Genomic DNA, 17,416 nt, shown 5'->3' on the forward strand with positions numbered 1-17,416 from the left:
GCCCCCTTCCCAGCCCTGGAGCTCCCGTGGAGGGCGCTTCGGCGGCTCTCTTCCAGTTACAGGAAGCGGAGTGATGTCTGAAAAGGGCTCAACTCACTATAATGTGAAGTTGAATGTCTGCAGCGTCCTTCCAATCCACCTCCATACTCACGTAACTGCATCCAGGAGTGATGGAGGGCTGGGTGTGTGCCTTTCAAAGGTTGTGCATACCGGGGGCCTCATTCTGCAGACTGCCGTTTCGCCCACTCTGATATATTGCGAGCTCTTCCCGTGCTGGCGTGTGTATATGTGGTCCATTCCTCCCCACTGTCCACTGCCCTGCTCACAGGCATGCGCGTTGCTCTGCGATGACGAACAGAGCTGCAGTGGCTCCTTGGCACGGGGCTCCTGGCGCGTATGGCGTTTGCGTGTCTCTAGGCCACACGGACATGGAATATTAAGTTCTGAGATATCATTGCAATTTTGCTAAATCCTTCCTTGCTGTTCTGCGCTCGTAACTCACCGAGGGTAAGCGAGTTCCCATTTCCCTCCTTCTCACCTACACTTGCATTTTAATGGCGTGCCAACCCAACAGATTGATTGTTTTAATTTGCGCTCTCCGATTATTGGGGCTTTTGAGCAGCTTTTCAACTCTTCCCTGTGGCTTCTTCTGTAGTCACTAACCCTTTGTGTTCCAGCCAGACTGTCAGCTCCTGGGGGAGAGGCCGGGTCTCACATCTGAGACCCTCACGGGGCACACACGGGCCCCTCCAAGCCCGGATTCTCTTTCTACGTTTCCCACCTGACCTCTGTGCCCCACCTTGGAGCCCTAACAACGCTCCTGCCCCCACAGCTCCCGACGTGCACATGCTGGGCTCATTCACACTGCGCCCTCTCTCTGGAATGCCATGCCTCTCCCAGTCTGTCTGAATGTGCCTCCTCATGTCCCAAGACTCAGCTCAACAGCCACCTCCTCTATGAGGCCCTCCATGGCTACTAGCCCCTGTCCCATCCCAGGTCCTCTGTGCTTCCACTGGCCCCGTATGCATTTCTCGCTCGTATGTAAAACTTTCGAGCCTGTGTTTACTGACATACCGCCCCACCAGACTCTGGGCACACAGAGGACCGGTACTGTGTCTTATTCATCTCAGGGCTCCCAGTTCATTGGTCAGGGCTGGGCAGAGTGGGTAGGTGCATGTTCATCAGATGGATGGATGGGCCTCAGAGCCAGCTTCTTCCACATCCGTCTTCTGCAGACTGTCCGGTCCTTGAGGACAAGGACTGCAGTGGATTCGCATCGCTGTCCCCCACAGTGCCTCACAGGGCCAAGTGTTTGTGGAGCTCTGTATGTATTTTTTAAATATATTTTTATTGATTTCAGAGAGGAAGGGAGAGGGAGAGAAAGAGAGAAACACCCATGATGAGAGAAAATCTTTGATCGGCTGCCTCCTGCATGCCCCCTACTGGGGATCGAGCCCACAACACGGGCATGTGCCCTTGACTGGAATCGAACCCAGGACCCGTCAGTCCACAGGCTGACGCTCTATCCACTGAGCCAAACCGGCTAGGGCTATTTGTTGCCCTGACTGTATGATTGCCTGGTGGTGTAGAAAATGGCTTTGCTCAGAAATTCCTGGATTTTCCATCCCAGTTTCCTATTGGTCGAATCTTGGGCGGTTTACATGGCCTCTCCAAGCCTCCGTTTTCTCATCTTCATAGAGAGGGTGGTAATAGCTTTGAGGACTGGCGTAAGGACGAGAAAAGATCGTGTGTGTACACTTGGCATATTATGATTTCTACATCCAAACAGTACGGGGTCTGGTTTGGCTACAATACTCTGGTGGCTCTGTGGGAAGCCGCCCATTGTCTTCACTAGCAGAGAAGTGTAAACAAGGAGCCCGGAACGCTGGTGAACCTTGAACCCATGGCAAGGGCCAGAGCTATGCACCGATTGTTTAGTCCGGACAATGGGGGCTCAAGCAATTTCCTGACCAAATAGTCTCAGAGTAAATCCTCCTAATATTTACTGACCTTTAAGATAGTCTGTCACCGCAATTACCTGCCTAAGGGCTAGATGTGTATCCAAAATTGAATAAAAGATTGGCAAGGCCTGAGCACCAGTGGAAGTCCTTTCCCTTGCACTGGGCTTCCCGCCTGGCCCCCAATATTTCCAAATTATTATTTCTTGTCTCATCTCTGTCATTTGCGCGCGGCCCTTCTCCAGATCCCGAACCCTGAACCACGCAGGACGTGGGGCTCACATGGCTCATCTTTTTCAGTTGCCATATGTGATGAGTAGCTACTCAGTAAACGCTGGTTTTTCCAGCACAAGAAGAGTGTCTTGCAGAAATTAGGTACTCGGCGAGGAAGTTGAGCTGAACTCGGCACCTTGCACATAAATAGGTCTTCAATACACATTAAGTCAAGCCAAATTCACCTCCCGTTCAGCATCCTGCTCCCATCGACCTTAGAGGAGTCCTTCTGTCTGCGGGAAGAAGGGCAGCCCCCTCTCCTGGAGGTGATCTGGTTTGATCGCCCCGGTGGCAGACTGTTACTGCGGCGGTCCCCAGGCACCCAGTCCTGCCCGAGGAATACTCTAGGGCTGTCTCCCCCCACTACAAGCCTGGGCTTAACCACCTGACCTTTAGGCCACAGGCGCATTAACAAGCCAGTGCAAGGCGTGATGAGCTCTTGCACATTGACTCTTGTCCCCTGGGAAGGCTCCTTCAGGGAACCCAGTCACCGTGCCAGGAAGAAGCCCAAGCCCGCCACAGGGACAGGGATGCCAGCCAGCCCCAGCTGCGGAGCTCATCCCAGCGGAGACGCCTGGTAGGAGAGCAGCAGCCATCTTCACAGCAGGCGGCACATGCCGCCGAAAGCAAGCACACCTGAGCCCCGCCCACATTGCACAATCATGAGCAATAAATGATTGCTGTTCTTTTAAGCCACTAGGCTTTGGGGTGGTTTGAAACACACAGCAAATAACCCATGAGCAGAGCATGCTCCGTGAGAGCAAGTCAGTGATCTGGGGGGAAGGGGTGCTGCTGGCTTGGAGACCCAGCAGGTAATACGCTGCAGGTAGACATGGCTGTCTAGCCTGAAGCCCCTTCTCTGGGGTCCTCTTCCCTGGGGCCCCAGTTCACTGGTCAGGGCTGGGCAGAGAGGGTAGGTTCATGTTCGTCAGATGGATGCATGAGCCTCAGAGCCAGCTTCTTCCACATCAGCCTTCTGCAGACGGATTCCCCATTCCCAGGTCCCTGCCCTGTTGCTACCAGGGACCCTTTAGCAGCGAAGGGTAATAAGGTTCGCTCTCTAAACCGATGCCCAGGCTCACATTACCAGAAGTCCAGAGGTGGGTGGCCGCCGGCCAGGGGGATGGAGCAGCTCAGTGAGGTCCCTGGAGGACCAAGATTACACGGGACCTGGATTGTGTCTGCCAGGAGCAGTCGGGCGGAGTGTTTCTCACTCAGTACCACATGAGAGAGCGACGCTCCCCAGCTCTCCTAGGAGAGAAAAGAATCTCCCAGAAGGTCACACACACACACACAACCTTCCTTCCTGGGTTCGATTCCAGTCGAGATGCACGGAGGTCAGGTGCCCACTTCTAAACCAATCATTTTGTAGGTGTAGGGGAAGGGGTCAGAATTACCATGAGACCAATCAAAACTACCCCTGGATTGAAGGGGGATGTGGCCAATTCCTCTGAAGTCCTTGGGCACATAGGGGAGGAATGGGTGTCTGGAAATAACAGGGAAGGCATAGAAGGTAAGATCCATCCACCAGTGTCCGTGGTAGGACCCCTCCACACAGGCCATGAGGGAGAACCGGGCACACTGGCCTGGAGACAGAGTCCCCCTCCGCTCTCACATCCTTTCCTGGAATTGTGGGGTGTGTGTGTGTGTGTGTGTGTGTGTGTGTGTCTAGGCAGCAGTCTGGGGGAGAACTGGGGCCCTCAGGGCTTCTGTCCTCCCTCGGTTGGTCTCTCCAGCATCGCACATCGGCCCCAACCCCAACATGAAGAGAGTCACCAAAGAGGGGAAGAAGGGTTTAGACTTGTGCCTTTGTCTTTATTGTTAGCTTTATCGTTAGCACTTGCTCTTGAGTCGAGGGCGCCGCTTTGGGTCGCGTCTAGTACTTGGAGGCCTTGCTCTTTTCTCCGTACTTCTCCTCCAGTGCTTTCTGCAAGTTCATGTTCATGGCGTTTTTCCGGTGCCACCGACCTGCAGAACAGGGCAGGAACCAGCATGGGTCACCTGGGGGGGGGGGGGGGGCGGGGCGGGCCGAGGGCCCAGGTCCCGTGGTGGCCCACACTCTTCCAGGCCCACCACTGCACCCAGAGCTCCCTCTGCTGATCGGGTTTCTCTCTGCACCCTGAGGCCAGCCCATCCCCCCAGCACCCACATACCCAGGTCGTCCGTCTTCCTGCCATGCCAGTGCTCGATGTCCCTCACGGATTTCTCAATCACATCGGGGGTGTAGGAGGCCTTCATGAGGCTCTTCATCTCCTCGGAGGCCCCTGTGGAACCCCAGGAAGAAACCCCAGAAGCCACAAGTCAACGCGGGTCGGGTGCTCTGGGGTTCATACCTGGGGTGTGAGTTTCCCCCTAGAGCCGTGGTCGGCAAACTGCCTCTCGCAAGCCACATGCGGCTCTTTGGCCCCTTGAGTGTGGCTCTTCCTAAGCCTTAGGAGTACCCTAATTAAGTTAATAACAACGTACCTACCTATATAGTTTAAGTTTAAAAAATTCGGCTCTCAAAAGAAATTTCAATCGTTGTACTGTTGATGTTTGGCTCTGTTGACTAATGAGTTTGCCGACCACTGGCCTAGAGGGTGGATTGTGGGAGGAGAGGGGAGTGGGGAGGGTAAGGCAGAGGATGGCAGGCCTGGGTTCAAGCCCCAGCTCCATCATTTATGGACAGTGTGGCCTCAGACACGTTTTTAACCTCTCAGACCTTTGGTCTCTTCCTCTATTTAAAGGAGGAAAATGATCTTGCATGGGGAAGATTACATTATTGGAAATTGATCGAAGCCTATGGCATGTGGCGATTTACCCCTGTATTTTCACAAAATGTATCTCTATGTGGAAAGTTAAAACGCACACGAGGAAATAAGGTACCGCGAAAAGGAGTCAGCAGGAACATCAAACGGGGGATCAAATCCCAAAAGATAGCAAGGATATTTGAATAACCAGCCCCAGAATACAAAATCAGTCTACTTAATGTTTGGAGTCATGAGAGGGAATAAAAGTCTAAGCAAAGAATAAGAAAGTAGCCGGAAAGAACAGGTTAGCAAAAGAAGCAAATGGAAATTCAGAAATGACACATACAATCATTTAAAATTCAATGAATAATAAGAGGCCTGGGATTTGTTTTGAAATAAACCAGCACAGACGGCAGACAGGCAGGACGAGCCTGGCGGTGAAAGATGTAAACTCGGTCCCCGGCTGCCCGCTCAGATCCCAGCGGTGACCATGCCTAGCGACGTGGCCTTCGGCAAGTTGTCTAGCTTTCCACGCCTCATTTTTTTCTATCTTAAAAAAAGGGGGCGGAGGGAATATAGTACTCACTCTATAGAGTTCTTGTACAACTGAAAATGCATTTAACATAAAGCAGTGCCTGGCACATGCCACATGCTATGCATAAACGTAGCCGTGGTTATTACTAAAAAGAAGCCCCAAAGAATCTATAAGCGAATTACTAGAATTTCTAGGTGAGCTGCGTAAGGCTTCTGGATATAAGATTAGTGCACAGAAATTAAAAGTACCTCTGTGCATCTAAGCAGGAAAGTTAGAGAAGGTGACTTAAAAAAGATACCATTTGTAATAAACAGCAAAAAAAAAAAAAAAAAAAAAAAATGCTCGTCTAAATAAATCTAACTAAAGCTGCATAATCTTTATAGATTAAAAAATTAGAAAATGTTATTGACAGATATTGAAGGAAGGTTTGAATGGATGGATCTGAATACCGTATTCATGAGTTGGAAAACTCATTCTCATAGCACTGACATCGGCCCCTAAACTGAGCTGTAGATTCAAGGTACTTGCAACAAAAGCTCAACAGAGCTTTTCGTGGAAACTGGCAATCTGATTCTAGAATGTGTATGAAAGAGTAAATGACCTAGGATAGCCGAGACACTACTGCTGGTGGTGGTACAGGGATGGGGGAGGGGAGATTACCCAACCCGATATCAGGCTACTAATAATACCTTGGGAATAAAAAGTGTAACATTAGACCAAGGGGCAGAAGAGAGAGCCTGGAAGATGATCCGGGCTCTTAGGAAACCCGATGGGCGCCGGCCATCGCACTGCAGGTCGCTGGGGGGACAGGCGGGACTGTTCAGTCAGAGGGCCTGAGGCAACAGGTAATCCACACAAAGGAGGCATTAAACATGACTCCCTGCTTCACACTAAACACAGAGATCAACTCCAGGTGGTTAAAGGCTTAACTGTGAACCGCAAAACTAAATATCGTTAGGAGATTATAGAAAATCCTACCGTCGTGACTCAGCAGGCCATAGGGTTTCCGTCAACCTGCCCTTCACCCCAAATCCATTCATCAGCCTGTGCTGCCCGCTCCACCTCACACAAATGCCCAGAGTCCCACCACACCAGACCTTCCCCGGAGGCTCCCTGGGCCACCATCGCACAGGGGTGCCCTCCAGGGTAGAGCCGCACACCAGCCTGCTGCCCGACCAGCCGCCACCCTCTGTCCCAGCGGGACTTTTGCAGCCACCTCCTCACTGCTCTCTGTTTCCCTCCAGCTCCCCACGTCTCAGCACAGCAATCAGAACAATCCTTTCACCTCAGTCAGACAGGGCCCTTCTCCAGCTTACAGACCCTCCTGGCTTCCCTCTCACTGAGACAGAAGACCTTCCATGGCCTCCCCGCCCCCCCCATATCCTCCCCTCACTCCTTCCAGCCACAGGGGCCTCGCCCACCTGGAACAGCAAGGGCAGAGGCCAACCTGGAGGGTGGAGATGGAGAGGGTGCCGGGGGCAGCACCCTGACAGCTGTGTGCTAAGGGTGACACCCGAATTCGCGGCACTTGCCAATTCCTGGAGTAAAAGGCCTACCACGGCCAGTGGTAAGACGGCACTGTGCTACCCCTCAGTCAGTCCAGGAAGATTTCACAATCGAATCTTAGGAGCTGCTACTACGACACACACTGGTGTTTTGCTCAGACGGGATGATGGGTACACAGACTTTCTTTACACTATTCTCTGACAGTTCTGTAGACGTTCCTGTATGAGGTTGCATATAAGAAGTACTGGGTGGCCCTGACCAGTTTGGCTCAGTGGATAGAGCGTCGGCCTGCAGACTGAAGGGTCCCAGGTTCGATTCCGGCCAAGGGCAGGTACCTCGGTTGCGGGCACATCCCCAATAGGGGCTGTGCAGGAGGCAGCTGATGGATGTTTCTCTCTCATCAATGTTTCTAACTCTCTATCCCTCTCCCTTCCTCTCTGTAAAAATCAATAAAATATATATTTTTTTTAAAAAGAAGTACTGGGTGGGTGATGCTTGTTAAAGGGACCCGTGGAAGGCTGACTGCTGAGGCCCAGAACACAGGACAATCTGAGCTGTCTTCCCTCTCCCCTCCCCCAGCACCACCCCTTCTCCAAGCTCCAAGGAAAACCCGGAAAGTTGCCGTGGCTGTCTGGTTCCTCGGGTAACGGGGATCTGAGCCAGGTGAGGAGCTGTGCCGGCTCCCGGGACAGGGAGAGGGCCTGGAGCGAGGCAGGAGGGGGGAGAGGGCCAGAAAAACTTGACGTTTTGGACTGAGGCAGAACTGGGCCGTGGGGGCAGCCAGAAGCCCGAGTGCTGGCTATGGACCCCATCGGAGCAGTTCAGTAAATGCTTGGGCTCAGAGTCATAGGGAGGGAGGGGACCCAGGCTCAGGGAAGACTCTGGGGCTCAGAGGCAGCAGAAACACCTGGATTTGAGCTTCAGATGCACTTCCTACCGCTGAGAGGTCCTGGCAAACTGTTTCTGGCCTGTCTGTGAAAGGGAGCCAGCAGCACCCTTGTACCGAACGGCCCAGGGCTGACCCATTTCCCCGGGCAGCGCCACCACCAGGTCCGGGAAGGAAAAACACCAGCCTGCCAGCTACTGAGCACTCACTGCCTGTCACACGCCAAGCGCCTTCGGAGTCCTGCCCACCCAGTGAGGCCACGTTACCCTGTTGTCCCCATCGGACCAAGAAGGTGATGGCGGAGGCTCAGAGAGGTTAAAGATCCTACGTGAGGCCACACCCAGCACGTTGCTGAGCTGAGCTTTGAACCAGAAACCTGGTGTCACTGCGACCAAAGATGCCCAGGCCGGGGGTGCCTGGGTCTTGGCAGTTTAGGACGCTAGAGGTGCTTGGGGGAGGGAGGAGCTGACAGCCAACTGGGATGGTTGTGAGCTTGCCCAGGGGAGGCTTGCCCGGGCCCTGGACGGCTGGCAAAGAGCAGGCCATGGCGGCCGGGAATGATACCCCTGGGATGTGTCCTAGGGTCGGGTCCATGGAGGCCCGGGAAGGGGTAGACATCCCAGAGGCCTTCCCTGCCCCTTGGGGATCGTGGGTGTTCACGGCCCCCACCCTTGCCCTTTGACCTGACCTTGAAACAAGTTTGACCGCATGTTATAGCCTAGATCGTAGTAGTCTGAGAAGATGGAGGCGATTTCCGCGGGACTCTGGCGCCTGTTGGGCCATGAGCTTGCCCTCTTCTGGCCCTCGACGGCCTCACCAATGGCATTTCGAGCCTGAGCAGGGAGGGACGGAGAGGAGACACGGGATAGAGAAGCAGGTCCAGCTTCTCTATTTCCCCTTTAACTCCCCTGACCCTGCCCTCACCACGCCTGCTCCCCGCTTAGCCTGCAGCCCTCAACCAACCCCCAGGGCTGGGGAGCTGATGCTGAAGACCCCTCCTCCCTCTCATCCACCCCACCTCCCACCCGGGCGGGCGGGGACATCAGAGATGACGGTGACCATAAACCTCTTCCTGCGCTGAGCACTGACTGTGTGCCTCGTGGGGAGAGGTCTCTAAGGTGACATTTCTCCTGCTGTTTTAGAAATGAGGAAGCAGGGGCTCAGGATGGGGACTCGCTGCCCACACTGCTGGGGACCGAGCCTGGCTGGCCTCCTGGGATCGAGGCATCACTCTAGGCAGCTCTAGGAGGCTCCTCTGAAGCCAACCCTGCCTTGTACCAAACTGGAAACTGAGGCCCAGAAAGGTCGAGCCCAGGCCTAGGAGCCAGGAAGCCTGGATTTGAGTCCCAATTCAGCCACAGGGGTAGGCTCACTGCTCCATAAGATGCAAGGGGACCGGGCCCACAGCCTGGTGAGTCTGGATCTTCCATTAGCTCAGTATGGCCCTGGGCAGATCATAGAACTTTTTGAGCCTTGGTTTTTTTGTTTTGTTTTGTTTTGTTTTTAAATATATTTTTATTGATTTTTTTACAGAGAGGAAGGGAGAGGGATAGAGAGTTAGAAACATCGATGAGAGAGAAACATCGACCAGCTGCCTCCTGCACACCTCCTACTGGGGATCGAGCCCGCAACCAAGGTATATGCCCTTGACCGGAATCGAACCTGGGACCTTTCAGTCCGCAGGCCGACGCTCTATCCACTGAGCCAAACCGATTTTGGCTTAGCCTTGGTTTTACCATCTGTTAAAAAGGAAGCAATAGCCAGGCCGGTGTGGCTTAATGCTTGCGTGTCAACCCATGAACCAGGAGGTCATGGTTCGAATCCCAGTCAGGGCACTTGCCCAGGTGTGAGCTTGATCCCCAGTAGGGGGCGTGCAGGAGGCAGCCGATCAAGGATTCTCTCTCATCATTGATGTTTCTCTCTCCCTCACCCTTCCTCTCTTTGAAATCAATAAAAATTTATTAAATTTTTAAAAAGCAGCAACAGCTCCTGCCCAGCCCACCGCACAATGTAGTTGCTAGGCGTGTTGAGAAGGTGGCTTCGAAAATGTCTCAGAATGCCAAAGCAGGAAAAGCCCTTAGTGTCTGGCCAGAAAATGGCAGATGAATTTTATCTCAACTTTCAATGGGTCAGTAATAACTCCCCCAAACGGTGTGTGTGTGTGTGTGTAGGGGTGGGGATTGGGCGGGGGGGGGGGGGAGAATTGGTGCCAGCATTGATTAATGATGTCTGCCATGCACGCAGACCAGGAACGCTGTGGGATGCACGCCAGGTATTTGCCAGCGGGATCCAGTCCAACTGCTTCACTTTACAGGTGTAGCGACTAAAGCCCAGAGAGGGGAAGGAACTTATTCAAAGCCACCCAGCACTCCTGGCAGAGCTGGGACTCAAGCCCAAGTCTCCTGATTCCCGATCAGAGCTGTCTACCCAGTGCTGTCCCCTTTGGATCCGTGTGAGTTAAAAGTCTCTAATTCAAACCTAAGACTTATTACTGCAGCGTCACTGAGGACTTGGGCTCCAGAATCTGCTGGCCCATTGCGGGCGCTCATCCCGCACAGCTGGGTACGTTTGATGATCTTTCCTAGCCCTGCCTGAGCCTGGGGCCCCTTCCCCTTAAGATGAGGATAATGGGAGCTTTCTGAGTTGTTAGATGTAAAGCACTTACACAGTGCACAGGGCCTGGCACATAGTAAGTGCTCAGTAAACACTGCTTCCTGGTGACATCATTACAGGAACTCTGTTCTCAAGAGTAGGCTCCTGTGGGGTCTCGTTATAAGTCTCCCTGAACCACCCTCCTGCCGCCCTGGGCCTCCTGGGCCCTGTGCTGGCACCTGCTCCTCGGAGACCAGCTGGTCCACCACGTCGGTCCCAAACTTGTGGCGAATGTTGTCAGGGATGACGCTGCTCTTCTGGCCCTCGGCCCCGGAGTTGGGGCCTTCCTTCAGCCCTTCGCATGGCTGAGCCCCCTCTTGGAAAGTGACCCTGCTCTCCCTTGGGGAGACTCTGTTGTCCCCCTTCTTCATGGAACCAGGCCGTGACTCCATCCCAGGGGAGTCCTTGCTGACGGCTGAGCTTGGAGACCGTTTCCCCTCCGGGTAGGCCTGCCCCTGGGGGCTGCCTCGGGGGCTCCCTTCTTGGTTCAGGGAGGCCTGCGGGGAGACTGGGGTCTGGCACTTGAACTTGGAGGTCTCCACGGGGCTGTGGGCAGTTCTCCTGGGGTCCGTGTCCTGCTGGCCTTCCTTGCTATTCAGATGGGCCCTAGTCAAAGTGGTTGTACCTGAAAAGAGGAAAGAGGGAAGGAGGGTGGGAGAGAGAGAGATAAGGAGACAGCAGACAAAGGCAGAGTGGGAGGCAGGATGGGAGACACCAGTGGGGCCAGGGAAGGGGCACAGACAGCCCCAGAGCCCCAGAGCAGAAAAAGGGGCAGGAACAGAGAGGTCAGGGAGCCAGGAGCATGGGTGAGAAATGTGGAAAGAGACTAAGAGAGAAGGTCGTTCAGCTGCCAGCCTCCTACAGGACAAGGTCATCCCACGTGGATTTTGACCATGGGGGCTGCAGCCCTGGCAGCTGGCACAGGGCATTACTTGGCTTGGCCAAGTCCCACGGCTGGCGGCTGGCATGGACCAGAGCTGGGTCTGGGCCCCGGTCTTTGTTCCCCATTCTGAGCTGCTCCCCAACCCGCACTTCCCTCCTCTGTTCTCTGGGCTAATCGGGTGCTCTCAGCCCAATCTAGTGTCACCCTCGCCCCCCCCCCCACCCTGCTCACACTGCACCTCTCACCTCCCTCCTCCCCTCCCCATTCCTGCTCTGACTCCCAGTCCCAGGGGTCTCCTGCTCCCAGCCTGTGATGTCTCCTCTTCATCCTCTTCTCCCATCTCCATGACAACCTGGGATGTCCCACCTCCCAGCATTTGCCCAGCCTGGTTCTGCCACCTAGAAGCGCCCCTCCTCCCCTCCTCTTTAAATCAGAATTCTTCCATTCCTCTCACTGCAGCCTCAGCCACCCCAAGCTGCCAACCTGCGGGACCAGCTCCCTCCTCTCAACTTCACAACTCTGTCCCCAGCATGCTCCGCCAACCTCCCCACCGCCCGGGTTTCTCATCCTGGGTTTCCCTTTCTCCATCCCTGTGAGCTCCAAACCCTCTTGTTTCTCCTCCTGGTGGGGGGCAGTCATGAAGGTGGGATCCACGGTGAGTCAGTCCTGGACGCCCCCCAGCACCCACCAGAGAGCCCTGTGCGTCAGAAGTAGGTGGAGTCCCTCGTGAGTGAGGGGACGAGTAGGTGGCTGTGGGGGCCTCAGACCCCGAGTAATACTACACTCAAGTCTAAGAGGAGGCCAGCCGCCTCCCCTCCCCTCCTCTCCCATCCCCAAGGAGCAGGCAGCTCAGCCAGGGGCACCTCCGGGGAAACCAAGGCTTCCAGGATGGGGGTGGTGACACTTCTGGAAAGGAGTGGAGACAGAGAGCACTCAGCACCCACCCGGCAACCGTGGCCCCTCCTCCTGCTCACGGGGAGATTGAGGCCTGGTGCAGGGATATCCCTTCTCTTTTTTTTTCCTTCTGTCTTCAAGGAATGCCCAAGGAGGCCAGGGCCCCAGAGAGGGTCTGGAGGCCAGAGCAAGACCGAGGGAGAGGAAGGGGTGGTCCCTGCTGCCCCTGGGGAGCTCCTCTCAAAGCCCTGGGTTTGCGCTTAGTGTCCTTGGTCAGTGCATCCCTGCTCGGCCCGTCCTACCTGCTCGATGGCTCAGCTCCATGGATTCTTATTCCAAACTTAATCCTGTAGACAAAGAAACAACCTGTCAGTCATCTCAGATGTCACAGAGGCTTCGTGAGAGCGGAACAGGGAGACCCGTGGCCATGTGCCCAGCCCCCAACCAGAGGCTGCTCCATGCCGCTGCTTCCAGTGCTCCCTGGCACTCAGGGGTCCCCTGCCCCATCCACCCACCGCCCCGGCACTGGGCCTGCCCCCCCCCCCCCCCCCCCGGCCCCTGCGGGCTCTGCTCTTTCTAGAAGCCCTGGTCCCCCCAAGGCCTTTCTCTGGCAGCCTGAGACCTAGGCTCCTCCTCCTCCTCCTCCTCCCCCATCTGCACCACCCAACACTCCCCTGGCTCTGGGGTGCTGCCCCAGGTTCCCCATGCTGGTGACTATTTGTCCATTTTTCCAGCTGGTCATTCAAGCTCCCGCGAAGGGAACCACCTTGGCCAACGTGGAGGGGAGCCAGAGCAGGACCCCACTCTGGTGTCTTTCCTCCCAAGACAGGCCTCCGGGCCGAACTGGGGGGTCGGCTCCGGCATCTTCAAAAGCCTCTGCACCTTTTAGGTTTGTGTTCCGTTTTCCGAGGTGATCTTTTTCTAATCCATATTCTCTTACTTTATCACGTTTTTTAGAGGTTTTCATGAATTTTAAATAAAGCAATTTATTATATAACAGCTGTTTAGTCCAGCTGGAAGGGATCGTTGAGATAAGCTAATTTAACTGCTTCATTTTATTGATAAAGACACTGCGGCCCAGAGGAGGAGAGTGTCTTGTCTTAGGTCACCCAGCAAGTTGTTCTGCTGGCAAGCTCAGAGCAGTTTAAGAACTGGATTAATTTTATCATCTTGAAAAACCACTAAGAAAAACACCTTATTATTTTTTTACTTAATTGTTTGGTGATTGTGCAGGTTCTGAGGTAACTGCCAACGATCCCAACATCCCCATTCTCTCCCCCCCATATTCACACAGTGTGCAAAACGCCCCCCTTAAATGTGGACTGGGCCTAGCAACTTGCTTCAGATCAAAAGAATATGACGGAAATGAGGGAATGTCGCTTCCAAATTAGACCAGCGGCTTTCGTCTCGTTCGCACTCTTTCTCCGGCTCTTCTTGGCTTGCCTGCTCTGACGGAAGCAGCTGCCGTGTTTTGAGCTGCCCTATGGAGAGGCTCAGGTGTAAGGAACAGAGGGACCTCTGGCCAACAGCCCGGAAGGAATGGAGACCTGTAGTCCAGCAGGATTCAATAAGTAACTCATCGAATCCTGCCACCTGAGCGGTCCTTCCCCAGTTGAGCCTTGATATGAGAACACAGCCCAGCTGACACGTTAATTACAGCCTGTGGGACACGCAGAGCCAGAGGACCCAGCCACGCCACACCCAGGATCCTGCCCCTGAGAAACTGTGAGGTAATAATCTGTCTGTTTGGGTTTTTTTTTAAACATATGGTTTTATGCTGCTGAGCTTTGTGGTGATTTATTATGCAACAATAGCTAAACTAATATTTTGGTACCAGGGATGGGGTGCTGCTGTTACAAATACCTAAATATGTGGGAGTGGCTTTGGAACCAAGCAGTAGGTGGAGCCTGGAAGGATGTTGAGGAACATGAGAGACAAGGCCTAAATCGTGTTAAACGGGCTCGTCGTAGAAGCCTGGGCTTGGAGGATGCTGCCGCTGAAGGCACAAAAGGGAGTGAGGGGCATGTCATTAGAACCTTGTTGTGTAGTGACAAAAACTTAGGGGCACCCCTCAGCAGTTCTGTGGGAGGCAGGGCCCGTGACTAATGAGCGGGGTGATCTAACAAAGGAGATTGCCAAACAAAGCACGGGCGGGGCCTCCTGGTTTCTTCTTGCTGCGCATAGTGGACGGTGAGAGGAAAGAGAACGATTGAAGAAAGAACTGTTAAAGGAAAACGAGGCAGGACTTAATAGTTTGAAAATTCTCATCCTCTCCAAATGCCCAAAGATGCTAAAATGGGAGACATCTGTAATACTGTCAACAATAAAATAGAATTTTTTTAAAAAAAGAAAGGAAAGGTTTCAGAGTGCTGTCAGGAAAAATTTAACCAAGAGGGTGACTGTACAACCTTTAGTTAAAACCTTCGAAAGATGAAAGAATCAGAGTATTATTCAGTCACACAATGGGCCCTTCACAGAGATAAAAATATGCCTCGCAGATGCTCTTCATGAAATAATAGGGCCTCTAGGAAGCTTAAGGGTGCTCTCTCTCAGCAGGAGTGCCAATGTCATAGTTTTTGGGAAAACTAGGCAAAAATACTGTCAGTGTGGAGTGAAAGGGACAGAGACAGGACAAAATAAGAGAAACCAGTGGACTTCCTAATTCTACTGACAGAAATGGTCTGAAAAAGCCACTCAGCTGCCAACACACACTACCTCTTTTTTTTTTTTTAAGGGTAACTTAGAGAGTGGAAGCAAAGGTCCATAGGGCAGAGCTGAGAGCCATGGAGAATTATTTCCATGCCTTGAAACCTAATAAAGAGAGTCCAACATTTGCCTGACTGGATTTCAGAACTGCTATGGATCAGTGACTCCGTGTTTCCATTTTCCTCCTATTTGAAGAGGAATGTCTGCAGCTCTTATCCTCTGCCTACCACACCATTCTATGCCAGGTGTGTTCAGGGCAAATAACTGTTTCACAGACCTACTGATGCAGGACTGAACTCAAGAAACAGCTCCTGCCCGACTGGTGTGGCTCAGTGGTTGAGCAACGGACCCATGAACCAAGATGTCATAGTTCAATTTCCAGTCAGGGCACATGCCAGGGTTGTGGGCTTGATCCCAGGTTGGAGGGCGTGCAGGAGACAGCTGATTGATGATTCTCTCTCATCATTGATGTTTCTATCTCTCTCTCCCTCTCCCTTCCTCTCTCTGAATAAAAGTAAAACACATGCCCCATCAAACGCATCTGTGACCTGCAGGTAGAGAGTTTGAGACCCTGAAGACTACTGTATTAGCATGTCTTGTTTTAGAAAAAGAAAAGAAACAACACCTGAAGAGCCTCATCCACACCTGGGCCTGATTTATAGAAACAGATTCTAGACATTAAGGAGATGAGATGCACTGAGATGAGATGTTTGGAGATCTTGGGAGGGGATGAACGTTTATGGCGTGAGGAAGGGACGTATATCATGGAGAGTGGGACGGGGCAGTTGACATGGCTCCAGTGTCCCCTATTCCTTGGTATTAATGCCACTAACCACTCCGTCTGTGGGCTGGACTTACTGATGTACTCCTACCAAATAGAATATGACAAAAGTGATGGGATGCCACTTCCGAGATGAGATGATAAAAGACTGTGACTGCTTTGTTGACACTCTCTGGCTCTTCTTGGCTCCGTCACTCTGACGAAAGCAGCTTCTGTGTGATAAGCTGCCCTCTGGAGAGGCCCGCAGGGCAGGAAACGGAGGGTGGCCAACAGCGCATGAGGAACTGAGGTTCTCAGTTCAATCTCCTACCATGTGAGGGACTTTGGAAAGGGGTCCTTCTTTAGTTGAGCCTTGAGATGAGACTGAAGCCCCAGCCAACAGCTTAATCACAGCCTGTGAGAGACCCTGAGACCAAGGACCCATTGAAGCTGCACCTGTACTCCTGGCCCACAGAAACTGGGAGAATATTGTGGTCTTAAGCCACTAAGTGTTGGGCGATTTGTTATGCAGTCTAGTAGATTGAACTCGGTGAGGTGTTCAGAGGAAGTGTTAACTCACCTTCTGTCACAGATGGAGAAACTGGGGCTCAGGAAAGAAATAGGACCTCACCCAGGTGGTGTTGAAAACAAGCCCACATCTTCTATGTCCTTCAAGGGAGTTTTCTGCTCTTGTCCTCACTCCCCATCCCCAGCCACCCAGCCGAGTGCCCAGAGCAGCGTCCCATCTGCCCCAATGGCACCCCCAGTCCACAGCTGTGTGACTCACTGCAGGTTCTGACCTGAAGAGAAGGTCCCAAGAGATGTTGGTGAAGAAGGGAGGGAGAGAAGGTCCAGTTGCAGGCTGGGCAGTCTTCACTCACAAGCAACTCTGAATGGGAGAAGGAAGATGAAATCTGGGTCATGACAGACCCCCAGCCCACCTGGCAGGTGCCTGTCTGACCTTTCCACTCTGTTATAACGTCAGAAAACACGTGAACCGCTCTGGTGTGTGCTGAAGCCCAGGAGTGAAGATCTGCACTGCGCAGCTGCTGAAACCAATGGGTGGTTGCTAGGGAGCGGCCCTGCCCTGCTGTTCATTGGAGTCTCCATGGCGACCACTATACACAGGGCTCTGTTACCTCAGAGGGCAGATAGGCCAACCCTAGAGGACAGAGGCCATGGAAAGCCAGTACTGAGGGACGAAATATCCCCTGAGCACCCACCATGCGCCAGGTTGGGGACCATGGTGTGGGAAGGAAGTTTGGGGATCACACAGGATTAAGCAGAGACTGATTAGTTCTATCCAGGGAAAGAAGTCTGGGCTCACAGAAGGGCTGTGTGAGCTGGATTTTGAAAGATGTAGAGGAGTTCAACCGTTTAGAAGGGACTCAAGTATGAAAGGCATGGATGTGTTTATGGGCATAAATGTAGGTCCAGGGGAGAGGGGAGGGGAGGGAAAGATGCACTAACTGTCTGAGCTGGACGTGAAGGGATCAGGAACCAAGGAGTAAAATTAGGGCAGGGCTGGGACAGTGAGTCTACTCTCCTCCTCTTGAAACATAAGGGCTTCAGAAGATTACATGAGGCTGTGACTTGCGCAGTTGGTGCCAGAGGCTCCGTTCTGTCTCGCTGCT

The 17,416-nt window shown here is 53.2% G+C and overlaps 1 protein-coding gene across 2 annotated transcripts; it reads right to left on the bottom strand.

Moving 5' to 3' along the window:
• Positions 1-4,031: 4,031 nt before the first annotated feature.
• CIMIP4 (ciliary microtubule inner protein 4) lies at positions 4,032-16,816 on the bottom strand. Of its 2 annotated transcripts, none has more exons than XM_070407983.1 (7): positions 16,744-16,816; positions 16,583-16,671; positions 12,619-12,663; positions 10,719-11,164; positions 8,576-8,720; positions 4,385-4,495; positions 4,032-4,199 (listed from the first exon to the last, which is right to left on the bottom strand). In XM_070407983.1, exons 3-7 carry the CDS (start codon positions 12,638-12,640, stop codon positions 4,108-4,110), a joined length of 816 nt encoding a protein of 271 aa, XP_070264084.1. In that variant the 5' UTR covers positions 12,641-12,663; positions 16,583-16,671; positions 16,744-16,816; the 3' UTR covers positions 4,032-4,107. The 2 variants fall into 2 exon arrangements, with proteins under 2 accessions (XP_070264084.1, XP_070264085.1); XM_070407984.1 differs by having other exon boundaries at positions 16,570-16,671.
• Between the last annotated feature and the right edge of the window lie 600 nt (positions 16,817-17,416).

This window comes from Myotis yumanensis, unplaced genomic scaffold (genome assembly GCF_028538775.1).
Source record: "Myotis yumanensis isolate MYYU_CA2020_CCGP unplaced genomic scaffold, mMyoYum1.0.hap1 SCAF_3, whole genome shotgun sequence".
In the NCBI taxonomy this organism is placed as follows: domain Eukaryota; kingdom Metazoa; phylum Chordata; class Mammalia; order Chiroptera; family Vespertilionidae; genus Myotis; species Myotis yumanensis.

Bases quoted from the DNA above. Each gene is read 5' to 3' on its own strand.
- CIMIP4 (XM_070407983.1), bottom strand. From the start codon at position 12,640: ATGGAGCTGAGCCATCGAGCAG. The intron at 11,165-12,618 runs GTAGGACGGGCC...TCCTCTTTTCAG, and splicing joins GGAGCTGAGCCATCGAGCAG to GTACAACCACTTTGACTAGG. The intron at 4,200-4,384 runs GTATGTGGGTGC...CCTGTTCTGCAG, and splicing joins CAGGAAGACGGACGACCTGG to GTCGGTGGCACCGGAAAAAC.